The 19,369-nt window shown below is 41.2% G+C and overlaps 1 protein-coding gene across 1 annotated transcript in view; it reads right to left on the bottom strand.

Moving 5' to 3' along the window:
• The window catches only part of LOC123981051 (ADAMTS-like protein 1), an 80,793-nt gene that overhangs the window by 15,681 nt on the left and 45,743 nt on the right, over positions 1-19,369 (bottom strand). Inside the window, exon 3 of the mRNA XM_046065663.1 lies at positions 363-490. Coding sequence (XP_045921619.1) covers positions 363-490 — 128 coding nt within the window. The remainder of the gene's footprint in view (positions 1-362; positions 491-19,369) is intronic.

Genomic DNA, 19,369 nt, shown 5'->3' with positions numbered 1-19,369 from the left:
ATCTCTTAAGACAGAGATTTATCACAGTTTCATTTTGCGAGTACTGTAGCCTACCCATAAATATCAATTTATGTCCTTGATTCTAATACAATATTGTTTCTTTACAATTATCTCAAAGTTGTATTTTTTCCTTGAGAAAGACACTGTCTTTAGAAAGTTTACCAGGAAAAGTTAATCACTATCTACGTCAGGTGTAGTATCGGTTATTATACTGCACGTGATAAGGGTCAAGACAACTCTAAAAAAAGGCAAAAGGGATGCATGCAAAAAACATTATCATCACTCAAAGTGTTGCCCACTAAATTGTCACACATGCTTTGTAGAGTGTGCATCAGGCTTTGAGGTGAGAAGTGGGGCCTTACTTGGAACTAAGGCATCGTCTGAGGGAGTATGAGGCGCCTCCTCCACAGGTACGGGAACATTCACTCCATGAGCCCCAGGCATCCCACAGAGTGTCTCTGTCCTCTTCTGATCGGGCCGTCCGAGAATTCTACACACACACCAGAAAAGGAAGTGAAGAGTTTATACATTCATACCAATGCTATATTGTCTTAATTTATTTCTGCCAAAAGCCAACTAAACATTTAACACGATACAATTAAGTTATGTTCTGATCTCCCTTTTGCAAAGGAAGCAACCTCACCACATGAGTTGTGGAATCCGCCATTTAAGCAGATTCTCTTGCAGAGCACACACAAAAAAAAAAAAATCACCAGTACTGCTAGTTGAATGGCTGAACTAGAGCTGCTGTAAACGAAACAGAAGTATATATGTGACAAGATATAAAAGACTGCAAGGGGAAATAATCAAAAGCTCTGGACATTTGCCCCTTTGCATATTTCAAATGTGTGGGTCATCCTTTAGATTATGAAATGTTAGTCCTTATGTGCCTCTCTGTTAATTGCATCATGCTGTATTTGGCAGCAGAGGTAGGGATATGACGGCAGGATCCAAAATCAATATCATGAGATGATGAATTTTACAACTGCAAGGACAATGTGCATCTCAGATGTCGAGTAACAGTCAAAAAGTAAAGATCTTCTCCACCACTCTATCTTAGATCCCCTCATTGGCATTCAGGGTCTTTTGTATTTTCAGACTAGATTTGACTGGACTGACTCACCTTGCTCTAAAGAAGCTATGTATTTGTAAGGCTGGCACTGTCTTCTGATGTGGGATCACATACTGCTTCATATGAGTTATGCTTATTTCTCTTGGCAGCCTAGCTCTTCTCAATGCCCTTTGCAGAACTGACTGAATGACAGAGAGCTACGTTGTCTGAATACCAGGAACAGATGAGAGAGAGTGAAAAGAAAATAGTTTGCTTTTGCTATCTAGAACAAGGACAGTTTAGATTGGTAGGTAGGTTTTCTACTCAAAAGCTGCCATTGAGACTGAGGCAGAGAAAAAAACGGTTCAATACCTGTTGAATGGATGAAAACCTGGATAATGGAAAGCTCTCAAGAGACTCTGAATCATCAATCTCCTATGGCAACAGGAATGTGGTTTACAAGACTCAAGGTGCAAACACACAATAAAATAATCTGCCATTCAAGAGAGGGTTTAAGGCCATGAACAGGAATAGATGGATATAAGAGAAAAATATTTATTAATTAATTATTTTCAACAATAACCTGAACTCTTATGCAGTCTTTCTGGTGTTGGTGAACCATGAAAGAGTAATGGAAGATTGCAGAAATGCAGCTTTTGTGCACTTAAGACAGGCTCCCACTACGGGATCTTCACACCACAGGGACTTAAAATCACAAATCCTGCAGATTAGGAGTGAAATGCGAGGCACAACATGCCCGCTTACACAGAGCACACCAAATAAAGGAGGGACTATGAGAACTTTATGTGCAACACCTGCTCTGAGCTGACAAATAGTTTACAGTGAAATGTCCAGCCTTAAATTTGACATACACAGCCTTGAGATTTTAGAGGAAAAACTCTGTATACGCCAAGTTATTTTGACCTCTTTGGCCCCGTTTCCTAACAGCATGGCATTGTGCTTTGTCTACAAAGATGAATGGATCTTGTAGGGGAAAGCAGATATAAGGTAATAACACTGCCCTGATTATTTTCTTTGGGTCACGGTAGCAAAAACACCCATGCTGTACGCTGCAGAGCGCGGTGGTGGGTTCACGTTATTAAAAGTGCGTGGGGACCGATATAAATGGCTGTCAGTGCTGATGACGCCTGAGGAACAGCAGAAGGGAACGGCAAGACCTAAACATGCAGCCAACAGAGCATGCAGCCAAACACATCGGCAACGGCGCTACTTTCTGCACGGGCCAACTATTTCGATGTTTGGATCCACGGTAAATAAACACAGGCTGTGCTCTGGGCAGCCGGTTAGCACACCACCTTAATTCTCCTTTGAAAAGCAATCAGTGAATTTTGCAGTCAATTACGGCTGGGAGCTGTGTGTTGCAAAGCCAAGAGAGCCAGAGGCATAACAAGACTGGTGAAGAATGAGGAGGGGAAGGAGATGAAGGGATGGAGATGAGGAGGTTGTTTGGCTGACTGTGCTGCTATTGTTCTGAATGAAGGCGGAGGAACACAAGGCTCCGCTAGTCGGATGGCCGTCCTGCTGGGATTTGGATCCAATAATCAAAAGGCTCGGATATCAACTTGGAGCCTTCCTAACCCTCCATCACTACACCTCCCGACTTTCCTGATCCCTCCAGGGTTTTGTCTGCACCATTTACACAACAAAGCATGTACATTTTAGGCATATTTGTTCTCTGGCTCTTTCACTATGAGAAAAACAGAGCAAGCACATGACCACAAGGACCCCTTGGCTGTCACCCATCTCATGTTTTCACATCAAGTGGAGAAGTGGAAATGGGTATATGATAAAAGACCAGTAATCTCCACATTATATGTTATTCTGATGGACAGATTCTATTTAAGTCACCTGTCAGCAGCCGAGACTAAGGACATTTTCCTTGAAGATGGAAAACTCCTCGACAGGGGAAAGAAACCTGACTCTGGTGCCTTTTTCAGACTGTGTCAATATACATACGATGGCCTTTTCAGTCGGCAAGACATACGATAGTTGCACATCTGCTGAATCCCTTGTCGTCTGCTCTGCACTGCACGGCACTGCACAGCACTCAACGTCATGACACAAGCGAGGCAGTCACTGTAATGTAAAAGGGAGTCCTAACCTCGGGCAAAATAGCTTGCTGACCTGTGCATGCATGACAAGTCTACTTTTGTGACTTAGATCCATAACGCAGAGGAAGCATGGTGACTCTTCAGTGGAAGCAAACAAGACAAGTCAGGTCACACTGACTGCCTTGTTAAAGCTACTGTTGAAAGGACTCCAGGATCTGACGAATGCATTTCCACTGCAGTAAGTCACATAATCATACAACACATGCACACACACTTCTAAACAGTAAAGCAATCTATTAGCACACATGTTTTCTGAATGCATTACGTGGTGTGACAAGTATTTTAAGGGGATTACATTTTTCCAGGATAAAAATTGAGGGAGGGAAAAAGTAAACATTACAGTACCAGGATGAGAAGAGCTGTCACCAGTAGCTTGCAAGATAAAAAACCTTGCTCCATGCCTTTTCAAAGTGTGTGAGTCAATCACTCCAGTTCTGTGTGTTTGCTTGTGTGAGAGCCCGATGTGTGACGCCCTCCTCCTCTGGGTCACTCTGTGTGTCCCGTCTGCCTGCCGTCTCCTCTCTGACTTGCTCCCGTCCTTCCTCAGGAGTAACTTGGGGAAGGGCAGCAAGGAAGGAAGAGAGGGAGGGAGGAGAACTGGGAGTGCGTGTGCATGTGTGCGGTACTTGAATGTGGGGGGAGTAATCGGAGGGGGGGGGGGGGGGGGGGGGGGGAGATCCGAGCCCCACAAATCCTTCAGGTCTGGCACACTGACCAATCAATAAATGGGCCTCAGTCAAGCGTGCTAGTTCAAACAAGGAGCTGGGCCAGCAGCAGCCTCACAACTTCACACGTTTGTGTGTGAGACAGCCATAGAGTAGGAATAATGGCAGACATACAACAATTGTAAACCAATTTTCTTCCCCCTTTGATTCTTTCCATTTCTCCCCCTGATATCTCATATTTCTGTCTCTTATATTCCTCTGCTTTTCCTCCCTGCATGCCTTGCTCATGCCACCATTTCTCATGAACAGCTTTTCTCTGTCTACAGCCAGCACTCTGTTTTGGAAATGTCAAAATATCTCAAGTCATACGGTGCAAGCTAATCTGCTAGCGTGTTTACTGCCGGCTGACCGCTCTTGAATGTGGCTTTGACAGTGTTGTTATATGAATATCTTGAGAAAAAAAAACAACGTACATAGTTAGCACAGTTAATGCTAACTCCAAACATACAAAACATACATCTCAATAAAACTGTAACATTAGGGAGCACATGACTTCATGTCCAGCTCAGGAGTTATATGTGAGACCCCCATGGAAATCAGATGACATAGTCTGGTCACTGAAGCTATCAAGATAGACTTCTCAGCCATTGTGACTTTTTTCTCCTATTTCTTTATGAGCTAAAGGTCTACTTCAATAGGGCCTTTCATAACATCTGGCAGTTTAAGCCAGTGAACATTTGCACTGTGGAGGTGGGGAACAAGCCAGGTGTCCCCTGGAGGGACAATTCCTCTGGTTATAGAGAAAAACAACCAGTAAGATGGACAGCTGTTGGCTCTGAGGGAATATACTATACACTGAGTAACTTTCCAGTTTTAACATTTGCAATGGCAAGACGCAAAAAAACAAAAGCAGAAACAGAAAGTTAAAAAAGAAATAGAGCAGTTAATGCCAACCCACTGGTGCCCCTTGATGTGCAGGCTATCATTCAGGCATTTCGACCCCGACGTTCCAAAGACAATAAAAACTCTGTGCCCTTCAAATCAAGACTTCAAATCCCCCCCCCCCCAATCAAACACCAAATCAAAAACCACATAATTGCTATCAATTAAGGCTGCGAGGAATGTGCTGTACTCTGAGCAAATAGTCAGCAACCTTAATCACAACATTGGAGCGGATGTCTTGAGACTTAACCAGCACACACACACACACACACACACACACACACACACACACACACACTTATTATACTTGAGTTATACACAGCAAACCAGTTTTGAAGTCTTAACTTGCTGTTGACAGTATGGGACTTGGCTTGTTTGGCTTGGTGGTGGGGAATGTCTGTACATTCTCTGAACTGGGAAATTATCTGAAACGCACATCCACATGCACACACACTCAACTATCCACTTAACATCGGTGTATTCTGCAGTGCCAGCGGGGAGGGATGTGGACGTGCACGCTCTCACAGGCCTATGCAGAAATCATACCCCCTTGCACCCTTAATCCATAACCTTCTGATATTTGCTTTCAGAAGAAATCCTTCTCATATTTGCAAATGTCTGACTACAGAAAATAAACTGTGGCATCGACGATGTGCCCAGAGTTTAAAACTAAACACCCGAGGAGGAAATGAATGTGTTTGACTGACACTCACTTGGAGCCAGTTCTCTACCACAACATTGCTGGAGGTGTCTCCTGACAGTTTAAACAATAATCCATGAAGACGGTAAGGTGAGAAAAAAATGATATAGTGCATTGTTATTTTACAAAAGGGCAGGCTTGGATATTATATTGCATGAGGGAGCATGCAAGATTAGGAGAACTGATTGTCCACCTGCAGACACTCAAACACATTATTTTTGTAGATTTGGCCATCATTTCAATCGGTTATGATAACACTGTACTCCCTAAAGTAATTGCTGAGATCTGGGAACACTGCGAAATCACTCAATCAAGGGGAGCATCCGGGCAACCTTACAGGTTGTAAACAAGCCAGTTTAGCCAGATCAGCTAAACCACTTCAACTGCTACAACCAAGGGTCATATTACATAGTAATATGAGTAGCCAAGTTACTGCTAACAAACTAATCTGCTAGCATGTTTACTGCCGATTGACTAGTTTGAGAAAGGGGTGTTATAGGTTCTTATTATAAAAAAGTCATAATGGGCACGTTTCAGTAGGAACTAATTATGAAAAATGATATTTATTGTGATTTTACTACTGTGGCATTGAGCTGTGTCCTCTTCAATACCATATTACTCCAGCAGACATGGACCAAACTTGTGAAAGTCTTTTTCTGGCTGACACACCCACATACGGTATTCAAGAATTTGAGGGGAAATTCTGTGAAAACACAACTGTAATACAGAAATTGAAAAGAAAATAACTGAATGAATTCTTAAATATGAAAAAGGAAATGTAACCTTTCTATTTAGTTTGTGTCTTTTATCAACATCTTTTAACACTTTTAGAACTTTGGCATTGATTACATTGTATCAAAATGATAACATACTGTTTTGTTAAAACTAAATTAAGGTAAAGCAATACAGTACAAGTAGACAAGCTAGCAGGGCTTCCGAACAGTAGCCTACTGACATAACCAGGCAGTGGTCTGTCTGTAAACTGTAATGGGTGTTTAAAAAATGGACAGCTTGCCTTCCATGTTTTTTTTCAGCTATCCTGGGAGCTTGTTTAAAACCTGCATTACTGATGGACTGCTCGTGTTTCTTGCCCCATCTGACTTATTTTTAGCGATGTCGCCATCTTCCCAAGATCACAGATATTAACTAGGTGATTACCAACTTAATATATACTTTTAAAAAGAGATAAATGACCACATTATATCCTTGTACTGACCAAAAGCTATGTAAATCAATAGGCATTAAAAACTCTTCCCAGGTTCCCTGTTGAGATGACTTATTTATACAGGAAAGAGGTTGCTGTCCAAAATATAAAGACTGCACGTGCATTTAAGAGCTTTGATCACATACTATCCCTCACATAAAGAATTTGGATGAAATGGAAAATAATAAGAGGTATTAGCCTTCAACTGAAAACCATGATGTAGGAACATGTACCACCGTGCTAAATTATCAGTCACATTGCCACTTATTTCTTAGACCTTTTTTTTATTTTTTCCAAATAATATATCCTAATGCATACCTGGCAATATAATTGGGGTATTTTTAATTTCATACTTACAATACTCATCCATATGTTTAAGTCACTGCATATAACTTCAACAGAATGAGTTGATGTTGCGTATTCAGAGAGTTAAGTTAAATTTGCTTGGTGCTTTTACTTGTTGACATAATAACAATAAATGAGTTTCCATGCAGTTTGGAAAATTGAGGCAAAACATACGAGCACTGCATCTATCATCACTCACTGTGGGGTAAAATTACACTAGAAAAGCTTTCTCATGCAAAATTACATATAAATGTAAACCGACAATGTTATTTAGGTCTTGTAAAGGGGTAAACCGGGTAGCCTTTCCAAGCAGCACAAGTTTAACTGATCCTTTCCTCTACTCCTCTGTGGAGGAATAAAGGGTCAAATTAAAAGATTGCCATATTAGGAGGTGATGACCTGAGTTAACAGGCCTCGAGTTCTCAGTAAGAGAGACAAATGAAGCTGAAGTTACCACGGTCTGACATTAAGTTACACTCAAGAGCCCGAACCCTCAGCTCCCACAAGGAGACATAAAGCGGGACAAATGGTAGCCTCCCACCACCCCCACAAACGATGCATGTGCTCCAGGCATGATTTACACCAAAGCCATTGTTTTAAAAGCTTTCTGGGCCACAGTATAAAATGTTTTACCAGTACAGGGGCTTTACGACCTGCAGCTGAAAATCAACCACACTTCCCTGTCCCCCAAAACCAGAGGATTAAAATAAAGATGTAATTCCCTGACAATCAGCTAACTCCAATTCAAGCCAGATGGGAGGTGAACTGCAAAACAGCAACTCAAAGTAAGCTGTTTTACAGCTGAAACATGCACTTTAAAATACTCCCTAACTCTCTTTATCCTTGACAGTCAGCATTATATCTTTCTTCCTTTTTCCTTTTATTAACTACTTGATCATGATTATTTACTATTATTTAATACTTGATAGGAAGGGAAGGTCGATTGAATTGTTGGGTCTACAAGTGATTCAAGCAATATTTGCTTTCAGTATTTGGTGGTAATCTGAAGATGACAAATTTACAGAGCCATAAACACACCTTCTGAGGATACTGTATCATGGTCGACGTGGGAGGAAGAACAGTGCTGCATGCAAAGCCATTTTTGGGATAAATAATGTGCTCAGGGGAAAGATGAACGCCAACTTGGCCATTACCAGACCCATCTCTGCTTCAGTCCAGCAGAGCAGACCTTTTGACTATGAACTCCCTTCAGCTCTGCAGAGGAAGACATTTGTTCTCCCGGGATATTGGTCCCAGAACTACACCATGAATGAGAACAAAATTGTCAGTTTTCATTGGTAGGTTTAACATTAAAAACTGTGAATATATTTTACATTTGCTATATACAAGACAACTAATATACAGCTAGGTTAACAATGGCATCAGTATATTGTAAATCATTCAATCAATTCATCTAGAAAGTGATCCTTTTTGATAAGGAGGTTTGTAGCTAAGACCTATCTGCTTATCAAGTTTAAAAATCTACAGCCACACTTCTGTCTCTGTGTGGCTAGAGCACTCATGCACAGTGATGCTTTGAGCTAATGTGCTGTGTCATTAGTTTTACAGGTATTTGGTCATGAACCAAATTATTGGACAAACAGAACTTTTGACCCGATGATGGTGCTACATGAACAGTCAGAGGATCACCAAAGTTATTAGAGTTAATTTTGAGAGGTATATGAACCAAATTTCATGGCAATCCATCCAATTGTTCCACTTGTTAAGACATTTAACTAAAAAACTAAAATATTAACCTCATGGTTGCACTAGAGAAAAAGTGAGGGGACCTTTGTGGAGCATAAATGTGTGTACAAAATGTCTTGGCTATCCATCCAATACTTGTTGAAATAATTCAGTCTGGACCAGAATGGTGGAACAACTGACAGGCCAGACATTGGAAGGTTAACAATGGCATCACTATATCGTAAACCAATGAAATCATTAATATATGAATAAACTATGTCTTGAAAAAGAAGAGGTTAATATGAGCAAAGACACATCTGCTCTTTTTAAAAAGCTAAACTAAAAACATACTCGATACACAATATTTTATAATAATTTACTGTACTCTTTATAGCGACATTTTGAATAAGCCAGTAACCACAATCTGATCCCACCTGAGCAAGCCTCTAAAACTCCCCATGGAGCCCACGGCTCAGAGGAGGAATGGGGCACGTAATTAAGAATCAGCAGTGACATTTACTGCTTCCTGAAACTACGTTCATACGTTTTAGGCACCAAGCTTTTCCCATTAGCACATCCAGGAGAGCTCATATGTTTCAGCAGCTTTCTGGTGGTCACATAGGCTAACTCCATCAGGGTCCCACTACACTACATCCCCACAAATGCTGCCCTCCTTAACCCAACCACTGCCACTGCGGTGTTTTAAAGAGGGTATGACAGGAGGGGATGGGCATAAATTAGCAGTGTAAAGCCGCTGGAGTCGGCTAAAATCGCCCGCCAAGGTGGCCTGGAAGGAAACGGGGAGCGTGGGACCCGCATCCCGATCTGGGCAGACGCTAAGCACCACGGCTTATTTATGGACTCCCAGCCAGCATCAACTTGACTGATCCCCTGTGTTTCAAAATGGAGACCATATTGCCATATCATCTGGATATTATAGCTTTTCAGAACAGTTTACACACTTTTTCTAAAAATTTACTTTATTTTCTGAAAACCCCAAAACAAATCAATTAAAACCAGCTGCAAACTTTACTGTTTGCCTTTATATAAACAGTGTTGCACATGGCTAACTTGTAGGTTAAAGGGGTTGCTCGTAGTGATGAGCCCACAGACCGGAGTGTTTCCCTCTGCTCTACACAGAATTATAATGTCTTTCAGCTCAGTTGTTTGTTTTTTAGCCCGCAATGTTTTGGTTTTGGGCCACCATCACTGCTCTCAGTTGCACTGTTTTCAACAAAAAAGCTCTAAAAACACACTACCTGTCTCGCAACAGCAGACAAACAGTTAGGGAGTAGCTAGTAAGAGCAAGTCGCACATTAGCAGCTAGCAAACATTTCCCTCAGAAGTTGGTGAAGACTAAAACAGGGCTAAAAAGGAGAGTGAACTGTGGACTGTGAGCTTTAGGTCTGCTGTGAGTTCAAATAGTCAACTGACATGTTATCCATAACAACTATAAGGTGATAGCATGTCAGACGTGTTTTAAGATTGCTAATGCCCACAAGTTGTCAAAAAAAATGATTGCAGCTTTAAGTTACATACACTGTATATAATCTGTATTTCTTAAAGCTATCTATAAATAAATAGTCAAAGTTATAAATTTTTCAAGGGCTCTGACGTTCACTTGCTTTACACTTTCAACCTCACGTGATGGTGTTTTTGTTCATCAGATCTTAATAAATGTTCTCATCCTGTTGATTTCGAGTGAGATAAGTAACGGAAAAATTTAACAATTCATGTTTTGGTGGTTCACTAGACCTAAATCTTGGTCTAATTTATACAATATAAATCTAGTTAGTTAATCTGTTTAGTTATTTAGTTATTGTGGACATTGTACATTGATTGACGTCACTGTACTGTGAATGTGCTAGCGTTGCCACTGTTCGTCTCTCTGTCCCTCCTCTACAGCCACATTCCCTTCTCCTCAGTCCCCTTCAATGTCAGTTTCCACCCATCCACTAGATGCCCTCAGACCTTTCCTCATCACTTGACAGCCCCACCCATCTACATACCTGTTCCCACTTCCCTCATCTGCTCTGCAGTTGCCTGGCCTTCCCCACCCACCTCCTTACCGACATATCTTCCATCATCAGCCTCCTAGTTTATATAGCGGCCCAGTTCCATTCATTCACTCTGTTATTTCACGCCATTCATTCAAATCTGTTACCTGTACCTTGTCACCTGTTTTTCACCTGTTACTGCCTGACCCTCTGTCTGATTATTTGGACTTGGACTCTCGCCTCCTTCATGGTCCTTGAACCTTATTTTGTAAATAAATCATTGAACGGCACGACTCTTCTTCCTTTGTCTGCATTTGGGTCCTTCCCTCGTTACTCTCCCTCACTGTACCAACCAGCTTTTGAGTTATCTATTAAAATTAAAATAAAACATCATGTAGGATCATCATGTAAGTCTAATAAAAAAGTGAAAATATGACTTCGTTTTGGGGCCTGTACTATGAAGCAGAATTTGAGGTTCGAGTTTTCAGTCCTACGTGTATGTAATGTGGGTGGGCTTTGAGTAAATGCTAGGAACCTAAGCCGTGATTGAGGTATGACCTTTCAACCACTATTTGAGCACTTTTTTATGCCATGAATGAATTTTTCATTGGAACAATATTTGGAACTGTGGGTTTTTTTGTTCCTTGGTGGACAACATGTCTGTGCATCCCCTCTCTCCTGGTCCCGTGAAACTGAACAGAAGACATCACTGCTCCATCTGGGGCTGTTCACATTCGACACGCATCCTGGCCCTGTCCTTTTTTCCCCCATAAACTCTTTCCTGTCTGAGGGACTAATTTGTTTTGGTTTCCTCACGCATTTCAAAATAAGTTAAACTAAAAGTTACATGTACGCCGTTGAACTGCATTGGGGGAAGAGAGATAGAGAACCCCTCCCCAACAACTGCGCTTCTATCTGGTGACATAATGCTGCAAGTCAGTGGCAGCCGCAGTTATAACATGGGAATTGTAATGATTGTGATCAGTAAACATGAGAATCGGTAAGTAACAGCTTGCTCTGTTTTATCTGATTGATTACTAACAAGCAGAGGGTGCTTCATTTATCTCTTGTTGACATGCTGTTGGTCGTTTCCAGACCAAGCTAATACGCCCGGGGAACAACAAGAGACATAAATGTTCATGTTTTACAAAAAAAAAATTTTCCTGATGTTCTACTAGTACAATATGCTTGTGGAGGAGGGATTCTGCTAAATTTGACAGCGACTACAAGTTGTCACAGCTTAAAGCTCATGATTAGGCAGCACTTTTGAGTGGTAGGGTAATGACTGAATACTTCAGCCACTGTGACGGCAATCACAGTTTGGATTTTGACCAAATCCGTCCTCTTAACAGCTCTTCAGAAGATGAGACGGTTTTCTGGATCGTCTGAATGTTACTTTATGTTTTTTTCTTTGTTAAGATGTTTGATAACTTAATCCTCTGCTTTGCTCCAAGGTGTAGTTAGAAGTAGTTTCTGTGACTCTTGATGAGTAGACACCCTGGACGGCTTGTTCAGGAGCCTGTCTGGGAAATTGTGAGTTAAGATAAAAAAAAATATCACAGCCGTTCGCGGTAATCAACACTGTGAAACCAAAGATTTTTGGCTGCAACAAGCTCCATCAGGACTACAGAACTGTAAATATGACATCCACGGTCATGTCAGGATCCAGAATAGGAGGAAGGAGAAAAGAGAGGGTATTACTGCGAAGAATGCGCAAGAAATTAAAAACTTAGATGAATACTCGTAAAATGCTGTGATTATCTACTTGAAACAAACAGCTAATTTGAGTCAATGTCACAACGCCAAGAGACACAGAACCAACATCCTGACTAATTACTGCGTTCATGACCAGAGGGATGAAGTTCAAAGCTCTAAAACGGGTTTTTGAACTGCAGACAAGAAACAGGCTCTCTTGTTAACCTCTTTCATACTTGCAAAAGGAGAGACAACAGTTCAACAGCATTTTTTTTCGTGCAGAGACACCAAACAGCAGCTCCAAATAAAAAAGGCACCTGGTTTGTCTCAGCAGCTTATAATTCATGGTCCACGAATGCGGAGTATTTACACTCTAAGCAAGCTGAAGCTTTTCTAGCCACAAAAAGACGTGCCTGATCTCCTGTATATGCTACGCACAGCTACGGTTTCAGTTTTTAACCTCAAAATTGAGTCACATCAGCAACATGTGTTTTTCATTGGCGAAAATGTATTGTGTGTTGTCTTTGGCTCTGAAGCGATCAGAGAAAGTGATAGTAATAAGATAAAGGTGGTCAAAGGAGGCTGTAGCCCTCAGAGCGTCCTCTGAAATCAGACATTTTTCACTTGGTTAAATAATGATGCAATAACAAGGAGAGCAAGCGTATGCTTCAGTTCCTTGTTATGACCTGTGCCTGACCCACAAATATGGAAACGATCAAAGAAAAAAAAATGAAGAAATGGATGACACCTCCAGCACACTGTTCCAATTCACCTTTGAGAAATAGAGAAACTCAGGTTTTCAGCAAAACACTTCTCAAGCAATTCCTCATTTCCTGATGAAGGCTTGTCTGAGGCTGAAACCATGTTGGCTTTTATTATTATTGTTTTAATATAAAGTTTCAAATCTGAGAAAAATGGCCTGGGCCTGTATGATGATGATGATGAGGGGTTCAAACAAAAAGTCTTTTTAGTTATATATCACACTTTGTAAACCTATGAAAAACATTTAACATTAAGTTTGTGGATGTGTAGAACAGATTTGGAACTATGTAAATCAAATTCGTGCACAATTTGTAAACACACAGCTACGAGAAGACAAAGAATGGCTTTTGTGAACATTGACATTTCACATTTCAGTACAAATTTGGCCCTGATCTTGGCTGCAAAAGAATGGACAAAAAACCCCCAGTGATAATTGTAATAGTAACAAAATTTTATTTTGACATGCTCAAACTTTAAAACATTGCCTAAAAATTCACAAACTTGAATTTTTTGACCTACAACCTGCAGGCTTTGAAATGACCATTTCACAAGCACAAAATCTAATTGAGCCTTATTTGATTCTGCATCGGAGTCATCACTTCTTATGCAATCCACCTCTCTGTCCATGACTTGCTATGGTGCTGAGAGTGCTGACAGCTCTTTCAAGCGGCCACACTTCAACACATCGACTGGGCTTTGTCCTGCAGCACCCACATTTAGAGAGAGGAAACAATCCATCAGCCTGCCGCAGTGAAGCTCTACAATCAAGCATTCCTCACCCATATGCTTCTGTAATCAGCTGAGAAGCACACAGAAGATGCAACCGAGCTGCAGAAAAAGGTTCAGGGAGGATGATGACATTCATCCATTAGAATGTGTGAAGATGAGTATACCATAAACTGATCATCATTTCATTTGGCTGACTTTAATACTCTTTGCTAACACAATTTGAACAGGAAAGACAGAAAACATCCTGAATGAGAGCCGTGAAGACAGAGTGGAAAAAGAGCACATACAGTGAGTCATTTGAACCACACACACACACTTCCAATTCATCTGCATTTTCTCTCTTTAAGGCTCTCTTTTTCAGACTGTCACTCCATCAAGTCTTCTTTTCTCTTTCCATCTCTCTTGTGTAAAATGTACTGGATAGCATTTCAGCTCAGCCTGTGAAAACCCATTGAGCAGATCAGAGATACGTATATATGGAAAAGGACACTCACATGCCCGTCCTGCACTTCTTTTCCAAAACCACTGGTATATCAAATACAGAGAGCTCACTAGTAGGTCAACATGGGAATATTGTTTTTTTCACCAAGGCCTCAAGATAAACACAACTCAAAAAAATACCCATCATCCCTCCAAATTTCCCTTCAGACTCCTGCCCGACAGTGAAGAGCAGCATTAGGGCAACTATTTGCCATTGGGGGGAAAAAGCAGGACAGGAGGCTGCAGTAGCAATGCAATGCCAAGTTTCAAGACACTCAGAATCCAAAAAGTACGACCACAAGATGATGGCAAAAGAAAACAGCTGACATCACTGCTCTGTATGTAACTAGAGCCGAAACAAGAGCGGCATCCTCGCCAACTGAAGAGGAGACCCATGGTGCCAATTGAATGCTGTACAGAGAAATTATTAATCTGTCTAAGAGGTATTAGCTATGTCTTCACTAAGTAGTAGTATGACACAATTATCTGATTACATTAGGACTATATTTACTTTATTTATATCTGTCAGTGGTGTTTGAAGTGGCTATAATCAATTATTTTTAAATCTGTCCAGATATTTCAGTCAAGACTATATCTCAACACCTTTTAGATGGATTGCAATTATACTTTGTGCAAACATTTATGGTCTCCAGGGGATGAATCCTACCGGTTTGTGTGATCCCCTGACATTTGTGTATTTAGTGAAATAAAAATGTAAAAATAATGTTGCTACACACATTCATGGCCACCTCAGGATGAATTGTGTCCATGGTGTGTGCACCATTATATATTTTCATTGGCCATTCGTTACAAACTTTCGTTTAGTGCCAATTAGCAGATGTTGGCAAAGGCTAAACTAAGATTTTGAACACAGTAAACATTATAGCCTCCTCGCTAAAAAAACAGCATGTTTGCATGCACATTCAGCTGCACATTCAGCATTTTCGCCAGGAACTGCTGGAGACCAAAAACAGAGCTAAAAGGTGAGTGAATACTGAACTTGGTTACTGCACAGGGAAATGTCAAATAATATTATTAGTTACAGGATTGGTGCAATGATGATAGGTTTGCTGCTCACCATGGAATCCTGTATTTGTGTAGGGTATTGTGGGTAATGTGTTTGTGTGTAAGTGAGAGTTAGAATGAGAAATTGTCTGTATCGCAGTGTGTAATATCTAGACTGTATACGTAAGCATGCCAAGTAATACATCATTCCCTTGAATACACTTCGTGAAAAGTCTGTTTATATTGCAAAACTCACGCCTTTGGCTATGTTCCTTTATAGTTGTGTTTAAATCTGGAAATTACATCGAGTTCCCCATTCACAGTTTACAAAACAAAATCACCCAGCGCACGCTCATGAGCCCTGCTTTAAGGTTAGTGTCAAGTCAAAGCTTGCCCAGGTGATGGAGATGGAGAGGAAACATTTGGATGCATAACTGAGGAGTAACCGCACAGGAAGAAAGCTGCAATGAATCAGTGCACCCCCATCCCATCCCGCTCCCGCATAAAAAACCCTTCTACCCTGTTTTCACAGGAGCTTTTGGGCTTACAGCTGTTTAAATATGCTACTGTAGTGAACTCCCCACCACTGAGGTGTTATACAGGCAGCGGCTGTTCATTCAGTAAAACTGAACAGCGGGAGATGGAGAGGAGAGGAGAGGAAAAGAAAACCCACAAGCATGCTGGTCATGATAATGCCCAGAATTATCTCCTTCTATCTTCACCCCTAATCTCTTACTATTTCCCATTCTCTTTCTTGTACCTTGTTTATTTCTAAAGGAAAGTCAAAAATTAAGTAAATTAAGGACTACATTATCCCACATACACATGCAAATAAAGCTGGGGAAAAAAGCGCTTCACACAGTTAATGGGAAGAAAAAGAAGTAAAGGCACAGATTAAAAGGGGAAAAGGGAGAATGCTCTGCTGCTGATTTGTAAAATGTATGTAGACACATTTGCTCAAAGACACACAAATCAATGAGTGACAGCAATGTCATTGAAATAAAAAGAGAAAAGCTTTGACAGCTCAAGAGCAGCATCTTGTGTCCGAGAGACAAAACTACAAGTCATTTTAAAGCTATTCAACAGGTTGTGAAGACAGGCCGATTGATCTTCTCAAAATCATGTTTATTAAGTTGAATATTATGATTATGTTGCATATATTCTTTAACAGCATCCATGTGTCAATGAGCAAGAGACCAGCCAGATCTGTTGCTGACTTTGACCACTGACCTTAACAGAGAGGTCAGAAGAATGTTTCCTAGCGGGACAGACCAATAAAATATTCATTAAGAATATATTGCAAGGGTAGGGTTTCTACAATAACTCACACGATACTCTGAGCTTCAAATATCAGTTTCAACTCTGTATTGCCTCCTACAATAGCCTTGGACACACACACACACACACACACACACACACACACACAGAGTCCATGGGAGGTGCAATAGCAGAAGGACAAACACTGACGATACTTTCCTGGATTGTTTGGGGTCGTCTATTCGCTCTTAAGTGTGGCAGAGGTTTACATAAACCCATAGCCTCTGGCATCAGGGGTTTAAAATAAATCCTCCCTCCCAAAGACAGAGCTGACATACCCATATATCACACATTTTAAATCATTAGCAGGTACTGTAGAGACAAACACTTTCCTCTTGCTTTGCTATTGTCATCAAATTCTTGCAAACATGGCTGTGAGGACATACACTAACAAGATCTGAAAAGAGAAGCAGCCAGTGGGGCCCCTGTTTGAATGTATGTATGTATGTATGTGTGTATGTACATGTGTGTGTGTGTGTGTGTGTGTGTGTGTGTGTGTCAGACAGGAGCCGCAGGCTGAGATCATCTAGAAGGGCTTCACTCTACGCTTCCCTCTAATTGGTATATTGCGCCATGCAATTGAGGGCAACGCAACGCCAGGCCTTAAAACCTCTCCCTCATCCCTTGTAACCCCAACCCCCAACTCCATCTCCCACCCATCACTCGATCAAATATGGCAACGCGGTGAAGGATGGAGTGGAAGAGAAGCTCCTCTACTTCAGTCCGTCCCCTATCATTATCCAAGTGAGGTCATTCAGAAAGCTGATTGTGAGAAATGCTGCTCATTTGCTTGCGGTTCAACCTGTAAAACCCAAGGCGCCACAAATCATAACCTAACAGCGTGCAGAACATTCTTAGGAAATAAAACCGTGCTTAATATTGCAGGGGTCAGTAGGAATGAGCTGAAAAAGATGTTTCTCCTTTTTGTCTAATTTTGTTATATTTGTTTTTCATGTCTAACTGACTAGAGATGAGTAGCTCTCTGTGCAATATTAACAATTTCTTCAGTGATCAAATGATTGATGGCTTTATATTGTTGCCGCAGATATTCACATTTGGCTCCACGGCGATGTGAAGATTAATACCATAAATCACAGGGAGACTATCTTTACAGGCACACCGTAGAACAACACAATGCAGACGTTTCATCAAGGGGACAATGTAACCCGGATAGTTGTCTTTAGTCAACTAACACCCTGGCTCCCGGCCTGAGGCCTCCACACAATGTTTTCATCTCGGGACCTTCATCGTGCACTACGGGCTCATAAATCTGGAAGATTTGATGCTCCGCTGGGTCACCTTTCACTGTGATTTGGGTCGGGATTTAGGAAAAAAAGCTGGGGAAAAGGAATCCAGGAAGTTTGCACGCATGTTGCGACAGGATGCACATCCCGTAAAGCACCAGATGCTGCTCATTATAGGACTTAAAGATGCAAACATTCTTTTTTTGTGAAAAGGTCTTTGTCTATTTCTATTTCCGGCTTCTGAATAGATCTCAAATACCTCTTGTTTTTAGAGTAAGTATATTGAAAAAGAAAAACATAAAAGCCTGGTGAAACTTAGCTCAAAGCCCAAAGTTTTAGCCTGGTTCACAAAAAAGCGCACGCACACACACACACACACACACACACACACACACGCTAAAATCTTGATCCTTTAAAATCTCTTTTGCATCACACATGAGCTTTGGCTTCTTTTGCTGTGCTCAACATATCAGCTTCTCCAAATTCAGTGTCCGGTGCATGCATCTGGGAAGCATCACTGGAATTAATACCACGTTGCCGGATGAATCAAAAAAGCCCCGTTTCTTGAAGCCTCCGTGGTTTCTACGCTCATGTTCGAATCAGAGAACGGGCCGTGCTCACAATCAGTCTGAGAGCATTCGCAAACCTCACGCATCAGTACTCAGATTCGAGACCAATTAAGCCACAACCACAACACCGCCGTTGTTGTACAATGGAGAGGTCTGATCTGTGGAAGACCACAAGGCCATGTAATCTAAAACAAGCCACCTCAGATTATATGAGATGTTTCTGGGGGGGGGGGGGGGGGGGGGGGGGGGGTAGTTTATAATAAAAGGCATGTTGCTGATTAGAGGACGATAAACATCCTTCAAACACATTGTGTGCATTGTGCTGCTGGGAGTTTTGCTACTGTACATTGTACATGTCATCATTTTACCGTTTCCCCTAAAACTTTCTTTTGGATGCTTTGATTGTGTTTGTCAGAGGTCTTTGTGTACATTGGATTTGTTAGCACAGCTGTAGGTTTGCAATCAAACAACAAAAACCCAAGTAAATTAGCAGTAAATCTTTTTTTTAAATAGGCCTTCACCTGCTCTTGTGGTAAAGCCAAACTATTTGGCCTAAATAAGAGAAGTTAAACATTAAATCTGCCTCACAACAGTTCTCCATCCGTTTCCTTCATCTACATTCAAGCGAGACAAGGGAGGAGAGGGCTTTAACACTGCTGGTGTGAGTTCATTGGGAATTTACTAACCCCCAACTGTTGGGGAATGAGAGAGGTAAACCAGAGGCATCAGTAAAACTGACTTTGTCTTTCTGACACACTGAGGATGGTAGTGCTTAGAGAAGGAAACTTGTGTTGGTTACAGATTATTTATCATATTGTACTATAAAATGTTATATTTTTACAATCT

Source organism: Micropterus dolomieu, linkage group LG12 (genome assembly GCF_021292245.1).
Source record: "Micropterus dolomieu isolate WLL.071019.BEF.003 ecotype Adirondacks linkage group LG12, ASM2129224v1, whole genome shotgun sequence".
NCBI classification, from domain to species: domain Eukaryota; kingdom Metazoa; phylum Chordata; class Actinopteri; order Centrarchiformes; family Centrarchidae; genus Micropterus; species Micropterus dolomieu.
This window is presented reverse-complemented; position numbering and strand designations above follow the sequence as displayed.